At 38.1% G+C, this 15,746-nt stretch overlaps 1 protein-coding gene across 3 annotated transcripts in view; it reads right to left on the reverse strand.

Annotated features, from left to right (window-relative positions):
* Positions 1 to 2,047: 2,047 nt before the first annotated feature.
* Positions 2,048 to 15,746, reverse strand: part of Ptprg (protein tyrosine phosphatase receptor type G) — a 766,544-nt gene continuing 752,845 nt past the window's right edge. For 2 of the 3 annotated variants that reach the window (XM_008827508.3, XM_029560833.1), the window contains exons 28-29: positions 4,582 to 4,717; positions 3,219 to 4,074 (exon numbers count right to left, since the gene is read on the reverse strand). In XM_008827508.3, coding sequence (XP_008825730.1) covers positions 3,928 to 4,074; positions 4,582 to 4,717 — 283 coding nt within the window. In that variant the 3' untranslated portion in view covers positions 3,219 to 3,927. Of the gene's footprint in view, positions 4,075 to 4,581; positions 4,718 to 15,746 lie in introns of all 3 variants that reach the window. The other variant, XM_008827507.3, reaches the window with a different exon arrangement.

The raw sequence follows: 15,746 nt of genomic DNA on the forward strand, positions 1-15,746 counted from the left end.
TCACTGCCTCAAAGGAATAACACATACTGGATTCTTTTGGAATGTAAAGATGGTTCTTGCTACTTCAATACACAGAAAGTTGAATTCACATATCCACCACCAAAAAAAAAAACAAAACAAAAAAAGAAAAACAAAAAAACTATGACAGAGTTGAAACTAGAAAAAAATTAGCTTTATATGAAAATATAAAATTCTATGATTATATACCATAGATACAAAGTTCCGAGAAGATGCTTATCCAAGCAACAAAATATTTACAGTTTTAATGATTTTAGCTATTTGAAAATGAAGTGGAAGTGGAAAAAGACATGAGTCCACAGGAAGGCTGAATTCTTTAGAAATGATGGCAGCTTACTAGTTTCAAATGTCCTAACAAAAAAGGATTCACTACCCCAAATGTTGGAGAGTTGTGACATTTTATAAAATTGACTGTCTCCTTTTCTGGAGATGTTTAATTCTTAAAACTCAAGATATTTTTCTTGAAATTAATTATCCTCTGTAGAAAATGCTTCCCTTTGCAAATATTTAACAAAAATACTAAAAATATTTTAACAGCTAAGACAAAAGTAGGGGCCAAATATTACAACTCCTTCCTATTTATTTTTTTTGCATGCCTTCCTTCTAGAGATAAGCGAAGCCAATATTGTATGTTAAATGACAACCAAGGGAAAGTGCAAAGGGTTATGGGAAATTACAGTGACTAAAAACCAAAAAAAAAAAAAAGCAGGCATTTTTTTTTTCCCTTCATAAAAATTCACTGGCACCATTTGAACAGAAATTTTAGAACACAGGAATTGAAAATGCATTTTCTGGTATAACTGCTAAATTCTTAAGACAACTACATTTTGATTACTTTCTCTTAAATTATGATGAGATTGGGTTTCTTTTTTAAATTTTTTGCTTAGAATTAGTAATGTGTTTCTTTGGTAAATTGTTATCTATATTTTAATTTTAAATATAGTATATATGCATTTAAGAAAAAGTCATAAGAAGGCAGTTGTGCTGTGTCATAAAATAATTAAGGTTATTTATTAATTTTCATAGTCACTCTGGGCTAAAAGCTACCAACCAGACCTTGAACACCATAACCCTTCTTTGACTTTGATGGACTCTCCTACTTGAAATGGCCTCTAGATGCTCCAAGGCATAAAAAATTCAAGAAACCAATGAACTATTGTTTCTGAAACTCAGAAGGTAACTTTTCAAAAGAATTATTAAAGATGATATTCTGGTTTCAGGCACAAGAAACTTCTGATGTCAACAATACATCTTTGATGTCCAGCATGCCCACCTGGTCTAATCATAACAGTTCAGTTTCGTTTGATGTGTGTATTGTTTACCTAGAGCTAAATTCATACACACAGACGACTTATTTTATGAACTAGCACATTAACTTTAGCAATAGCTATATCCTTTCCCCTTGAGTTCAAGTGGTAATAACCTTGTTATGGACTTAAGCAATGTGCTTATGTCTCAAAGAAAACCCCATCTTTGGAACTCTCTGACTCTAGAAAGATGCAAAATGATTTTGTCAAGAACAAGTGAATGGTAATGGTGAGGAGAAAGCTGTAGTGACAGTGAGGACTGCTGAACATAACGGCCTCAGTGAAGGGTGTGTGGACCACTTTGGCAAGATGGGCACAGAGCAACTGCTCACAGTCCAGTAGGCTGGGATCTATAGGCTTTGGCTCAAGCCTGCTGCAGACACAGGTTCCCTACAGAGAGCTGCTAACCTAACTTGATCATGTTTCTGTCTCACTTCCTTTCTGCCTTTCATCCTCATTCTCTCACCCAAGAAAACATAAGAGATAGGGTTATGGAGAGTAATTACATAAATTGAGTCCTCACTAAGCACAGAACAATTTGTCTTCTAAATCATGTTTACTTTTCTTAAGATAAAATTGAGAGACCATGAACTACAACACAAACCTTAATTCTGAGTGGCAAGGCCACTGAGCCAGCTAACTGAAATAGCATTAGCTAATATCAAATCTTTATACAACCAGAAGAATCCACTTGATTGACTAAAATTTTTCTTTTCCTTTCCTTACTCCCCTCAGCCTCCAGCAATGGTGATATTTCTTATGTTTCAGGTCTGCCTTGGATTGGGCTGGGTGCCACTTCTGGTGGAGGGTTGGGAGATGGGCTCAAGTGTGCCGATTTAGCACAGACACCTTAGCACTCTGCTCACCTGATCGCTATTTTGGAACACTAGCCTACTTAGTTCTTGAACGGCAGAACAGTCCATGTGGTTGAATGAAAAGATGAAATTAACCTGGACAAATTATGTTCAGGACTCTATTGACTTAGCCACTGCATTGAAGCCTCTGGACTTGGCTGGTAGACCCTCTCCCCTTAGCAATGCTGGTTGTCCAGGACTACCCTGATTAGTTTCTGCTAAGCAGCTCATGCTACCCAGAAAGACTGATAATAATTAGCAGGCCTTTATGTTGAAGCTTATTGGCATAAATCATAAACCAAACCCTGTTCTTCATAGGCCCAGTTTTGGGTGATGATCTCAGATCTGACAGAAGTTGGCCTTCGAAAACAAACATGTAAAGAAAGATGCAGATCTCAGTGAGTAGCTTCTTTTCTTCTTTTTTAAGATAAGCTCAAATGAAATTTTTCTTAACGGTACTTCCAGTTTCTCCATTATGTGCAATGGGCTGAAAGCAGCTCCACAGGTTGGACCTGGAGCTCTCTAATGACTGTGGCCATCTTTTACTGATATGCCTCTCTCCATGGGGATCCAAAATTCTCCTCTTAAAAACTACTTGAAAATGGAGATGTCACCTTTCATTCAAGAACTGAATTTTTTCTTTCAAGATTCAACCAGTAAGGTTGGTACATACGTAGGAATTTTGATGTCTCAAGACTTGCTAATATGGTATTTTCAATTCAATCTTAAATAGAGAATGCATGTAATTAAGAGATTGATTATGAAACATTTGGCAAAAAAGGAAAGAAAAGAATGCTAACTATATAGGTAGTTTTTATTGGATTACTATATGAGTAGTAGGGAATTTTTTTGAAGACTAGATTTAAAATTAAAAACCTGCAGTTTTGTGGTGTTGTTCTACCTACTGTGAAGTACAGCACTGTGTCGTAGCCGAGTTGTATGAACCACTGCCATCGTTCTTTTGTAAAGGACAGCCCTGATTTGGGGTGTAGTTGCTTCAGAGAGTCAAAGTGGAAATAACACACACTGTTCACATAGCTACTGTGAAATCTGTAATACAGAATTATTCTTTATTTTGACACATTTTTAAAGATATGAATATAAGTTGGTAACTAATAAGAGATGTTCACATGAAGCAACTCTTAAAGCCCTCTTAATTGCTCAATGGATTTCTTAACCATCACAAATGGAGCTGCTTCAAGGCCCTGATGTTAACAGACTTTCTTAGTAGCTCCCAGTACCTGCTGTTATGTAAAGGGAAACAATGCCCATCCACTCCAGTAAAATACACAAGGCATTATAGTATTGAGCAGTGCCTAAGAACAGAGGGGAGGGCTGAGAGACATACAGCATTGCCCGCTGGTAGAATGCAACTGCTTTAGAGTAATAATAAAACCAAGAGTCACTGTCATAACAAAGACCTTCACTGCACTAAACTCAAAAGTAGCACGGATGCTGCCATGGAATGTCATATCAGGGTTTGCTTTAGTACTGGATTATAGGCAGTAACACTGATCATATAGTGCAAACTAGGTAAAGTTGCGTTTCACTGTGTGAAATGAACAGAGGTGCAAATGTTCAGTAGGATACCATTAAGACATAAAATGGCAAAAAATAAATATCAAAACTTTTATCAGTGTAAAAAAGTAACTGGGTTATTGTATAACCTAGAGTCTGGCAAAAAAAGGCCTCAAAAAAGTTCTCAGTCTTCAGAAGTTTACAAATGAAGCGCCCTTTCAGGGCTCCAGTCACACCAGAGACTCCATACTCTCTGCAGGGTCTGATTCATCTGCAATTAGCACAGCACCATTTTTGTCCACTGTCATGGGGCCATTTCCATTTTCTTTAGTGCTGACCAAGCTGAGCATTGCTTTATAAACAAACTGGTATTGTTCCTGAAAGACAAGAGGAAAGAACAGCTTAGACACTTCATCTAAATGGAAATACCAATTAAAATGCAGACATTAATGAAATAAGAATAGCAGAAATGCTATCTAAGGAAACTTTAAAAATAATCACTTGACTCTGTAATCATTGAGATCCATACTGTCTTCATAGTCATTTGGTCTCTGTTAGCATATGGTACTAAATTTCTGTATTTTATAACTGGCAAACTCTACTCTTAGGCAGTGTCTTAACTGTATCATTACTGATATTTGGGGCCAGATAATTCTGTGTTGTCAAGGGATGTCTTGTACATGGTAGGATGTTCAGTAGGAGTCCTGGCCTTTACACACTAAATGTAGAGCATCTCCATCAGTCCAGTTGTGAAAACCAAGATGTCTCCAGATACTGCCAGATGCCCCCTTGTAGACACCCCTAGTAGAGAATCCCCATTCTCCAGCCCGAGTCTGAGGCTCAGCTGATGATGTGGAGGTTTTACGTGCATGAAAGCTACTTACAATGTCTGTGAATACTCCAGGTCTCATAAGATTGATCATTTTTGCCACCTGGAAGACATCCACAGCGTTTTCATTCTCCAGCTGCTGGGACAGGGTGGTAAGGGCACATAGCATTCCTGCAGACACTGCTCCATACCTGGGGAGGACAAAGAAGGACATTACGTCAGATTACTAAGCAACTGCACGTGGCAGGAGGAAGCCACTACCATAGCTACTACCTATACTTTTCTAGGAAGTAAGGAGGAGGAATTGCCATTTACTCCAGAAAACAAAATGGATGAAAAGCTAGATGGGGGAGGGGCTTAGAGGCTGGCATAGAGGTGACACTTGTTCCTGAATACGAATGCTCCCAAACTGTTCCATGAGAAACTTAACTTGATATCTAATATGAAAAGAGAAGTTCAAAAGTACTTGGGGACATTATAGATTGGTGTTGGATAAGAAGTGGTTCAATAGGTGAAAAAGACAGTATGAGACCCTCTTTGTGATTAGGGAAATACGAAGTGCTGAGGAGCCCTAATTTCTCAACAATCTTAAATACATAAATTAAAAACAAAGAATAAGAAAATTAAATCATTCACTGCATGAAGGAATTTTGGCTCACTACAGACTGCATTTATGATGGTCCGATAATGTTATAATGAAGCTGAAAAATTCCTATGGCCAATGAGATCATAACATAGAAACAGATCAGTGCAGCATGTCGCTTCTGTGCTGTGATGATGCTGACCATTCTGATGTCAGCCACATAAATCCGTAGTGGTGCAGTTGTGTGCCGTGCATGATAGTGACAATATCCACACTATGATGTTGAATGTCTGAGAACTTAGGGCTGCCACTGATAATCAGTATGTGACTGTATATGGTTCAAATGAAGTCAGAACTTTCAAAGCTAGGTTCATATTACATTTTCAGTTTTTTTTTTTAAAGTGTATATGAGTACATTGGCTGTATGTATGTAAGTGCACCTGTGTCATGCATTGCCCACAGAGTTCAGAAGAGGGTGTCAGATCCCCTGGAACTGGAGTTACAGTTGTTAGCCACCGTGTGGGTGCTAAGATTTGAACCTGGGTCCTCTGCAAGAGCAACCAGTGCTCTTAATGGTTTGCTGACCATCTATCTCTCTTTGTTCTTCTGATTTAATCAATATTATTTTTTATTTGAGGGGATAATTGTGTTTGAGATTGTTGCCTGTAGCCAGTATTTTTAAAGACTTTCTCTTACATCTTCTAATGTTATTTTTTGTGTTTATTAGCTGAATCTTATTCTTGATTTGACATAAGGGTCTGAATTTTACTTATTTTTCTAATGGATGAACAGTTTCAGCATTTGTTACTGAATATTCTGATCTTTTCTTACTGACATGAGTTGCTCTTTTATTACATACTAAATTTTCACATATGCAAGCATATTTCTAACCTCTGCTTTTTGCTCTTTAATCTGTTTATCTTTGTGCCTCTCCGTATTCCTGCAGGTTTTTAGTCTCTAGGGAAAGCAATTTTCCGTGAAAGCATTGGCTAACCTTACACTTATTTCACCTTATTTTTAGTGTTTCAAATATGCAAATCTCCCTTTGGTGCCACAGACAGAACTCAGTCTTCCTGCATGCTAAGCCTGTGCTTTACCACAGCTGTCCCCAAATCCATGTCTGTGCCTTACCACAGCTGTATCCCCAAACCCATGCACTACAGATCTTCATTTCTCACTCACATACTCATTTTGAAATATGTAAGCCTTCCATCCCACTCTATCCTGTTTTATAATAATTTTGGAACTAGATTATCAAAGAAAAATATTTCATTAGGATTTTGAGTCCATTGCATTAGTATACAGATGAGTTAGAGGAAAGTCATGTCTTTGCAGTTTTTGTTTTTCTCTTAGCAAACAGGAAGTCTTTGCTCCATTTATTCAGACACTGGATTTTAAGTTCTCTGTATTGACTTGTTTTAGGTTAGTTCCTAGGTACTGCAGAGACTATGCTGTCCTCAGAACAGCCCCTTCCTGTGGCATTGGTTTCAGCTGATGGAGATAGGACAGTTACTTGTTTTGATACAGTGAACTTGTATAAAGTCACATAGCAGCACTTTTAAATTCTGATGGTCTGAGTGTTCTCTGAGCCACATGTTTTGGTCCATATGGTTAGTTTTTCCTCTTTATGTGTTACTATCTTTTGCCTTTACTGCCTTGGTTAGACCCTGGATAGTTCTATCCAGACTGAGAGCAGGTCTGTTCTTTATGGTCCTTTATGGTCAAGCCAGTCAAGTTTTGAATATACCTGCACAAGGTGCTAAGGGAGACTATCAATTGAGAGTCCAACACCAGCTTTAAGACCAAATAACCACATCAGTGACCAGCACAGCATATGACATTGGTATAGTAGTGGCACTTTTATCTTGGGGGCAATCAACAGCTATCTAATTGAACTGAAAGCTCACTGAATGGGAGGAAACTCATGTGTGGTACTCTGAACACAGCCAAATAGGCATGGCTAGAGGGGTCATAGATCTTAAAGAAAACCCCAAGACTGTCACATCCCTAGACAATTTCTTACTATGTGCAAAATATATATCCTTATATTTCTTATATATCCTTATATTTCTTACTATGTGCAAAATATATATCCTTCTATTTACAGACAAATATCCCAGTCACCACTCATCAAAGAAGCTTCTTTTGTAACAGATGGAGACTATTGCAGAGTACCACAGCTGGTCACACAGACACTGTGTGTGTTTGGTTCTATTTGAAATGCAGTGCTTTGATAATCTTTAATATTAAAATATTTTACAGTTTCTATTATGGTCGCCTCTTAGGCTCAGGCCTAAGTGGCACATCTACAATGCAACCTCTACACCTATGGCTCACGGAACATAGAACAAGGGGTATAGAGGACACTAATGAGTATCTCAATTCTCATTAATGAAACTTCCTCATGTAACAGAGAGCCAGGAACAAAAAAGGTCACAAATGGCCAAAGTATAGAGATTAAGTCTGCAGAATGCTGGTCCTTAGGACTCCTATATTAAAAATTACTTGTACTTTTGTGATTTTTTTTTCCTAGCTTTTTGAGATATAAGCCTAGTTTGTTTTAGAAGTATAAAATGCAGTTTGGGCTGTGAATTTTGGGGGAGGTACAGTTTGGTTCTATTTGAAATGCAGTGCTTTGATAATCTTTTAGTATGAAAATATTTTACAGTTTCTATTTTGGTTACCTCTTTAACCCATAGATTGTTTATATAACTTTAGATGTAAGGATTTCAGTTTCCATGCACAGAATTTGGGATCTTACTTCAATGTGGGTTTCTAATATTGATGTGTTGTGATGAATGTATTGATTTTGTGCAGTACCCAATTTTTAGGAATTTGTTGAAATTCCATGTTTGGTCGATTTAAATAAATAAACCACTTACGTTTAAACAGACAGCTTCTTCACACAGTATCTTTTAGGTGTAGATTTGTATGTATCATCACTGGATAAGACTTGTGGTGTGCAGATTTCTCTGAATGCTATCTTTCAAAAGTATCCTGATCGGTCTGTTTAAGGAATTCAGTTCTTTACTTACTACAAACTCGAGCCATCGCTCCTTCCTTTTCTCTCTGTCGGCCCCTGTGGGTCACCTCACAGACTTGTGCTACAATTGTTTCTGGCTTCTGCATACCAGTTTATGTTAGCTCTACACATTCAGTATTTTTTATTCTTGTCATTGATTTATAATGTGTTGTTAATTATTTCATAAACTCGTCCTTTAGTTCTCTGAGCATATTTATTTGGCTAGCCTATTGATTCCTCTATTTTGGCTTCCTGTTTTTTGGTTCTTGTTCACCACACTGTCTTTCTCACATTCTAAGTTGTACTAAGTTAACCTGATTTTCACATATTTTTAAAAAAAATCCATTTGTACTCACTGATTTGATTTTATGAGGGAAAATAATTTAACTTTTACTTAATTGGTTCTGTGAAATAATTAAACTTAGGATTTCCCTTTTTTTTTTTTTTTTTTGGTTTTTTTGGAACAGGGGGTCTCCCTGTAGCCCCCGCGTCCCTGGAATTCACTATGTAGACCAGGCTGGCCTAGAACTCACAGTGATCTGCCTGCTTCTGCCTCCTGAGTGCTGGGATTAAAGGTGTGTGCCACCACACCCGGCAGGATTTCCCTTTTTTATTTCTTAGCTCCTTTTAAAAGGTAGCTATAGCTGGTCAGACCAAAAAGCTAGGTACTTCTATCTCCTATAGAGTGTGCTTCTCATATGGGATTATGTGCTCTTCCATGGGCTGCCTCTTGTAACTTGCCATATAATTTTTAAATCATTTTATAAGTGTCTGCATGTATGTGTGTGCACGCCTGGAGCCCATGATGGACAGAGGGGTGCAATGCATCCTTTGGACCTAGAATTACAGATGGTTGTGAGCTTCCATGTGGGTGCTGGGAACTGAACCCATGTCCTCTGCAAGAGCAGGAAATGGTCTTAACCCCCAAGCCATCTCTCCAGCACAGGCCCTTAACAGAACAGCCCTGAGCAGGTGAATGCAGGATGCTGGGAACGACAGTTTGCCTTTAACCTGTGCCTGTCCCCAAATAGAACCTGTTTACTTTTTGGTGAGGAAAGATGTGAACCACATGATGCATACCCTGAAAGCGTGGGTAAGGTCTAAGGAAACCAAGCAGACACCATGGAGTTTGTATACTATAAGCTTACATGCAAGCCTTACATGCAAGCCTTCTTTCTAAACTGGGTAATTCCTTCTCTCTAAACATGGCCACTCATATTTTAGATAGAACTTAAAAACACAATATAATTGTTTTCACATTTCACAGAAGAATTTGAGTAGAAAAAGTTACTTCGAACAACAAATGAGACAGAAAACAACTCACTGAGCGAGAGACTTACCCTTAACAGTCTGTCAAAATTTAAAGCACAGTACCAATTTGTGCAAATCCTGACCAAGCACCCCACTGTGTCCCACATTCTGGGCTTTACCCTAAGGAGACTGGGATGAGTAAGTTACCAGTGCTTGTGGGAGCAATGTGGAAGTGGCAGTCAGGTGCCCAGGGTACCCTAAGAAGTAGGGTTTAGCTGGCGTACACTGGTAAGGATGCTATGTTTGTTAATGACTGAGTATGTCTGGTGATGAGTTAAGAGATGGCATCAAAGAGAGGGATGTTTGAACTGTGTTGGGTTGTTGAATGTATTTTTGGAGGAAATAGCCAGTAGTTTGCTAGAAATACTTCAGTGGGGGATTATGATCATAGCTAGAAAAAACCAGATTGCCAAAGATATTTGAAAAGCATACTGAAAGAATGGATAACAGCAAGAAGACTTGGCAAGTCAGGCATGGAGGTGAGGGACACTAAGAAAGGACTCTGCTGTTTTCACTTTGTGTAATTCAGGGAATGAGGGCAGCAGGTGGGGAGGGATGATGTGGGTGGCGGATGTGTAGAATCTGAAGTGCTGGCAGGTTACCAGGAAGGGGTGTTTAGAGGTACCAAAGGTAGCTGAAACTCAAAAGCTAACTGGTATTAAAGTTTAAATCTGTTCTTTAGTAATATAAAAATAGAGTTTCTATGGATGCAACATATCCCCCACTAGATGGTAGAAAAACGAACATTTTGATAAGCACTATTTTGTAACCCAGTCCACTTACATGACACTTACAGATTCATTTGTTAAGACTTAATTTGCCTGTTTCATAGTTAGGTCTAAGAAAATACATGATAAATTCAAAAGATGACATATTTACATGTGATAAAAAATAAAAATCAAGACAAATAACCAGAGCTGCACATGAGTAAATGGGTCAAATAGTTATTTCTAGAATTTCATGTGTTGTTGTTGGATCTGTCTTCCTTTACCATGAAATGTGAGATTAGCTGTCTTACTGGCCTCAGACCCAAATTCCATGGAGTACTGCCTTAACAGCCACATCAGCCACAGAACGAGGCATCAGAATCTGTCCTAGATTAATAAGAGCTGGCAAGACCCAGAAGGTGTTTGAAAAAGTGGTCCAGATTAAGCTCTAGATACAGCCCTGATTTTATGTTCTACATGTATCAGAAAGTTGTCTAGAGAGATAGCAACCACCCTGCTTGGGCACTGCTGGAGGCACCTCCTAGGGATTGTCTTAGTGTGCTACAAGGAAAGCTTTGACTTTCCTGCTTTCCACCAATCATAATTTTTTTCATCATTGAAAATATTTATGAGTACTGCAGACCATTAACTTCCTTTTAAATATTAAAGTTCATATTTTCTCTTACTGTAAACAAAGTAGAGGGCAATGTGAAGTTCCTAACAGAATGATCTTTTGGGGTTACAATTTTTAAGCTGGAATAGATAGGGTGATGGGTTTCATTATCACATAGACACCATGGCACTCTGCACTTGCTTGGACCCCTCCTTCTCCTCATGTAAGTCCCCTCCTATTTTCTTGCTATGCGTATTCCATTGTCTTCTCTTTTTCATCTTACCAAGAGGCTGACATCTGTAGGGAAGACCACAAAAGTCTTCGGAAGCAGTTAGTTACTGGGCAGAGAAAATGTTAAAATGTAAGGAGGGAGATACTTTGATTTGAGTGAAGGTGTTGGCCTGGGTAGAGTAGAAGTCTTTGTGCACTTTAGGTTACAACAGTCATTCTAAGAAAACAGAAGACTTAAGCTTTACTGTGCACTTTGCTAATATCTTTTTTTAAAAAAAATATTTAATAACCACATGCTTAGAAGCAGCATTTCATTACAGCTTTAACATATTCAATAACAATTTCCAGAGCAAAGATCTATCTATCTATCTATCTATCTATCTATCATCTATCTTTCATCTATCTATCATCTATCCCAAAAGTGGCTGTAAATTTTTTTTATTTGTTAATGTTATTATGTCTCATAATTTTTTTTTAGAAGAAGCATTTCATTACAGCTTTAACATACTCAATAACAATTTCCTGAGCAAAGACAGATCTCTTTCAAAAGTGGATAAAAATTTTTTAGGTTCACAGTTGGATTAATACAGTTATACAATATTGAACTCAGTATAAACCCTGTAAGACATAAAATTGAATAAGTTTTTAACCTTTAAAAAAAACTCCATTTCATTTTAAAATATCCTGTTTCCTAAAGAAAGACTCATTGTTTTTGCTAATAACACTTAGATCTGTATCTGACTACTACTAGTCATGGTTGGTTGCATTTGGATCCTTGGCAACTGTGTATGGATATAGTCATTGGGTAGATTTCAATGGTAATGTTTATCACCTCTACCAATTAATGTGATGTAAATTTTTATGCTTCCTCCTCAAATACAACTCATTTTTTAATTTGTTTATTTTATTGTGTGTATATCACACAGAACATCCCAATCTTATTTATCTATATACCCACTTCCCAGATGGCACCCTCCCATAGCCCCCACCCCACTAGAGTCCTTTTACTCTGTTTTCCCTGCTACTGTCTGCTGTGTTGTCAGCACCCCCAGCCGTTCCCCAGTATGTCCATCTGGTGAATCTAGTCAGCCTATCTAGAGGTCTTTGTTTTAGGAAGGTCAGCTGTTCCTCATCTAGTTGCAATCAGTCAGGGAGTAAACTTCTTCTTCAAATATAACTCATGTTTTTTCTTTGTTGATTTTTTTGTGTGTATATCACACAGAACATCCCAATCTTATTTATCTATATACCCACTTCCCAAATGGCACCCTCCCATAACCGCCCCCCCACTGGAGCCCATATAGTCTGTCATCCCTGTTACTGTCCACTGTGTTGTCAGCGACCCCAGCCGTTCCCCAGTTCTTGTCCATCCGCTATATCTAGTCAGCCTATCTAGAGTTCGTTGTTTTAGGAAGATCAGCTGTTCCTCATCTAGCAGCAATCAGTTGTCAATATTCCTTTAGATAAGATTGGGGTCTGCTGTTCATTATCACAGTTCTATGCTGGGTTACTGTCTGAGAGTCTCTTGGGCCACCCTGGCCAAAAACTCAAAGGAAGGAATCTCCTGTCTGGCATTGTTTCTTGTTATGTAGCCTGTAACTATACACATGGACTCTTAAAAAATTATATTGACCCCTTTAATCCTTGGTTATACTTTTCTTTTGGGTGTTTAAGACCATAGAGTTGGCCAAGATAAACCAATTTATTTTTACTTTAAACGCTGTTTGAGGATCTATTCCTCAGGAGTCACATGGGCTTAGGAGGAGCTCCTGGCTCTACTCTTACCAGTTCCATCTATGTGAAGACAAGTCAAAGGTCTTACTCGACCATGGCTGGCTTCACTTGGAAGCATGGAGGAAATGTTTCCTCTGTGTTGACCCTCCTCTTTGTAGACAGGACACTGGTTCAAGTCCATTTGGTGAGGTCTCTGTGGCCTCCATGATCAAGAGGACAGGTGACTCACCACAGTTACAGGACATTTTGAGAGATGCTCATAGTCCCCTGGAACTTAGTTGACCTAGGAGGGCAAGGAGCAAAAACTGTCCTTTATGTCCCTCTGACCAAATTAGTATAGGCCTCAAAGTATGGCTGTTAAACATCCAAGAAGAAGGTTAGTTCCACCAGTCTGGTACTTTAATTACCATGTGCCATGTAGATAAAGCTTGAGCAAACACCAAACGTTCTCAGATAAACCTTGCCTAGACATGTATTATATTCCTTAATCTAGGTATGTATAATTTGTCAGTAGATCGTTGGACTAATATGGTTCCTTCTGTGTTTTTGTTAAAACTAGCTATGCATTATTTATCTCTCGTATTGTCTAACACTTCCACCATGGTTTCCCCATTTAAGGTGCCCCCATTTTTCCAATTTCTCCCTTAATAATACCCTTCTCCTATGGTCCCACCTCACTTGAGCTCCTTCTTTCCCTTTATCCTCTAGGTTCCTTGTATACCCTTCCCTCCCCCCTCCCCTTAAAATAACCCCATTATTGTCTATATCTCCCTTATTAATGCCTGTTTCCTACTATTCTTTTTCAGATTCTTTCTTTTCCTTTACCTCCCTGGTTCCTTTTCATTATCCTGGTTCCTGTAGTTATGTCTGGATACATACTCACTTATCAGGATTTGGTAGTAGGATCCACATATGAGGGAGAACATATGTCGTGGTTTTTTTTTTTTTTCTTCTGTGTTACTTCGCTTAGTATAACAGTTTCTAGTTCATCCATTTACCTGAAAATTTCATGATTTCATCTTTCTTTACTGCTGAGTAAAACTCCATCATATAAATGAACCACATTTTCATTATCCACTCATCAATTAAGGGACACTTAGGTTGCTTCCATCCCTTGGCTATTGTGAAAAGAGCAGCAACAAACATGGATGTACAAGTGTCTCTGCAATAGGACAAGTTCTTTGGGTATATGCCAAGGAGTGGTATAACTGGGTCAAATAGTAGGTTCATTTGTAGCTTTTTAAGGGTCCACCACACTGCTTTCCATGTTTCCATAGGTGTTGAACAAGTTTGCAGCCATACCAGCAGTGGGTGAGTGTTCCCCTTTCCCCACATCCTCTCCAACATTTGGTATCATTTGGTCTCTTGATCTTAGCCAGTCTGACTGGGGTAAGATGAAATCTTAAAGTGGTTTCAATTTGCATTTCCCTCATTACTGGTGATGTTTCACACCTTTTAAGATGCTTCTTAGCCATCTTTATTTCTTCTTTTGAAAACTCTCTGTTCAGCTCCTTAGCCCATCATTTGATCAGGTTACTTCCTTTCTTGAGTCTGATTTTTTTTAGTTCATTATATATTCTGGTTGTTAAACCTCTGTCAGATGTGTCACTGATGTATAGAAGCTTTTCACTTTAATGAGGTCCCATTTATTGATTCTTGACTTTGTTTCCTGAGCAACTGATGTCTCGTTTAGAAAATCCTTTCCTACACCTATATCTTGTAGGTTTTTGCCAATGTTTTCTTCTAACAGTTTCAGAGTTTCAGGTTTCACATTGAGGTCTTTGATTCATGTGGAGCTGACTTTTGTTCAAGGTGAAAGATAGGGGTTTAGTTTCATTCTTCTACAGGTGGAGATCCAGTTTTGCCAGCACCATTTGCTGAACATGCTGTCTTTCTTCCAGTGAAAGTTCTTGGCCCCTTTGTCAAATATCAGGTGGCTGAAATTGCATGTACTCATAATTGGGTCTTCAATTTTGTTCCATTGATCTACAGGTCTATCTTTGGGCCGGTACCATGTTGTTTTTATGACTATATCTCTGTAATACAGTTTAAAATCTGGTATAGTAATGCCCCCAGCATTGCTCTTAGTGCTCAGGGTTGCTTTGGCTATCCAAGGTCTTTTGTGCTTCATATGAAACTTAGGATGGTTTTTTTTCCAATTCTGTGAAAAATGGCATGGGAATTTTGATTGGCATTGCATTTAATCTATAAATGGCTTTTTGGTAGGATGATCGTTTTCACAATATTAATTCTTCTAATCCATGAGCATGGGAGGTCCTTCCTTCTGATGTCTTCCTCAATCTCTTTCTTTAAAGGTTTAAAATTTTCATTGTAGAGGTCTTTGATATCTTTGGCCAGGTTTATTGCAGCTATTGTGAAGGGGAGTGTTTACATGTACACTTTCTCTGATTGCTTGTTATTGGTATGTAGAAAGGCTACAGACTTTTGTAGATTTTGTAACCTGCCACTTTACTAAATGTGTTAATTTCTAGTTTTCTGGTGGAATTTTTGGCATCTCTTAGCTATAATATCATAACATCTGCAAAAAGGGATAATTTGATCTCCTTTTCCAATTATTACTCCTTTAATTTCCTTCTCTTGTCTTATTGCTCTTGAAAGAGTTTCAAGCACTATGTTAAATAGGAGTAGAGATAGTGGACAGCCTTGTCCGGTTCCTGATTTCAATGGGAATGTTTCCAGTTTTTCTCCATTTAGACTGATGTTGGCTATGGGTTTGTTGTATATGGCTTTAATTGTCTTGTGGTATATTCCCTCCAGTCCAATTCCCAGTAGGACTTTGAACATAAATGCATGTTGAATTTTGTCAAAGGCCTTCTCTCCATCTATTGAGATGACCATGTGGTTCTTGTCTTTGAGCCCATTTATATGATTTATGATGTTTATTGACTTACATATATTGAACCATCCCTGTATCTCTGGAATAAGCTGACTTGATCATGGTGGATGATTTTTGATGTGTGTCTGTATGTGGTTTGTAAGTATTTTGTTGATAATTTTT

The sequence above is a fragment of the Nannospalax galili genome, unplaced genomic scaffold (genome assembly GCF_000622305.1).
Source record: "Nannospalax galili isolate Female #2095 unplaced genomic scaffold, S.galili_v1.0 scaffold91, whole genome shotgun sequence".
In the NCBI taxonomy this organism is placed as follows: domain Eukaryota; kingdom Metazoa; phylum Chordata; class Mammalia; order Rodentia; family Spalacidae; genus Nannospalax; species Nannospalax galili.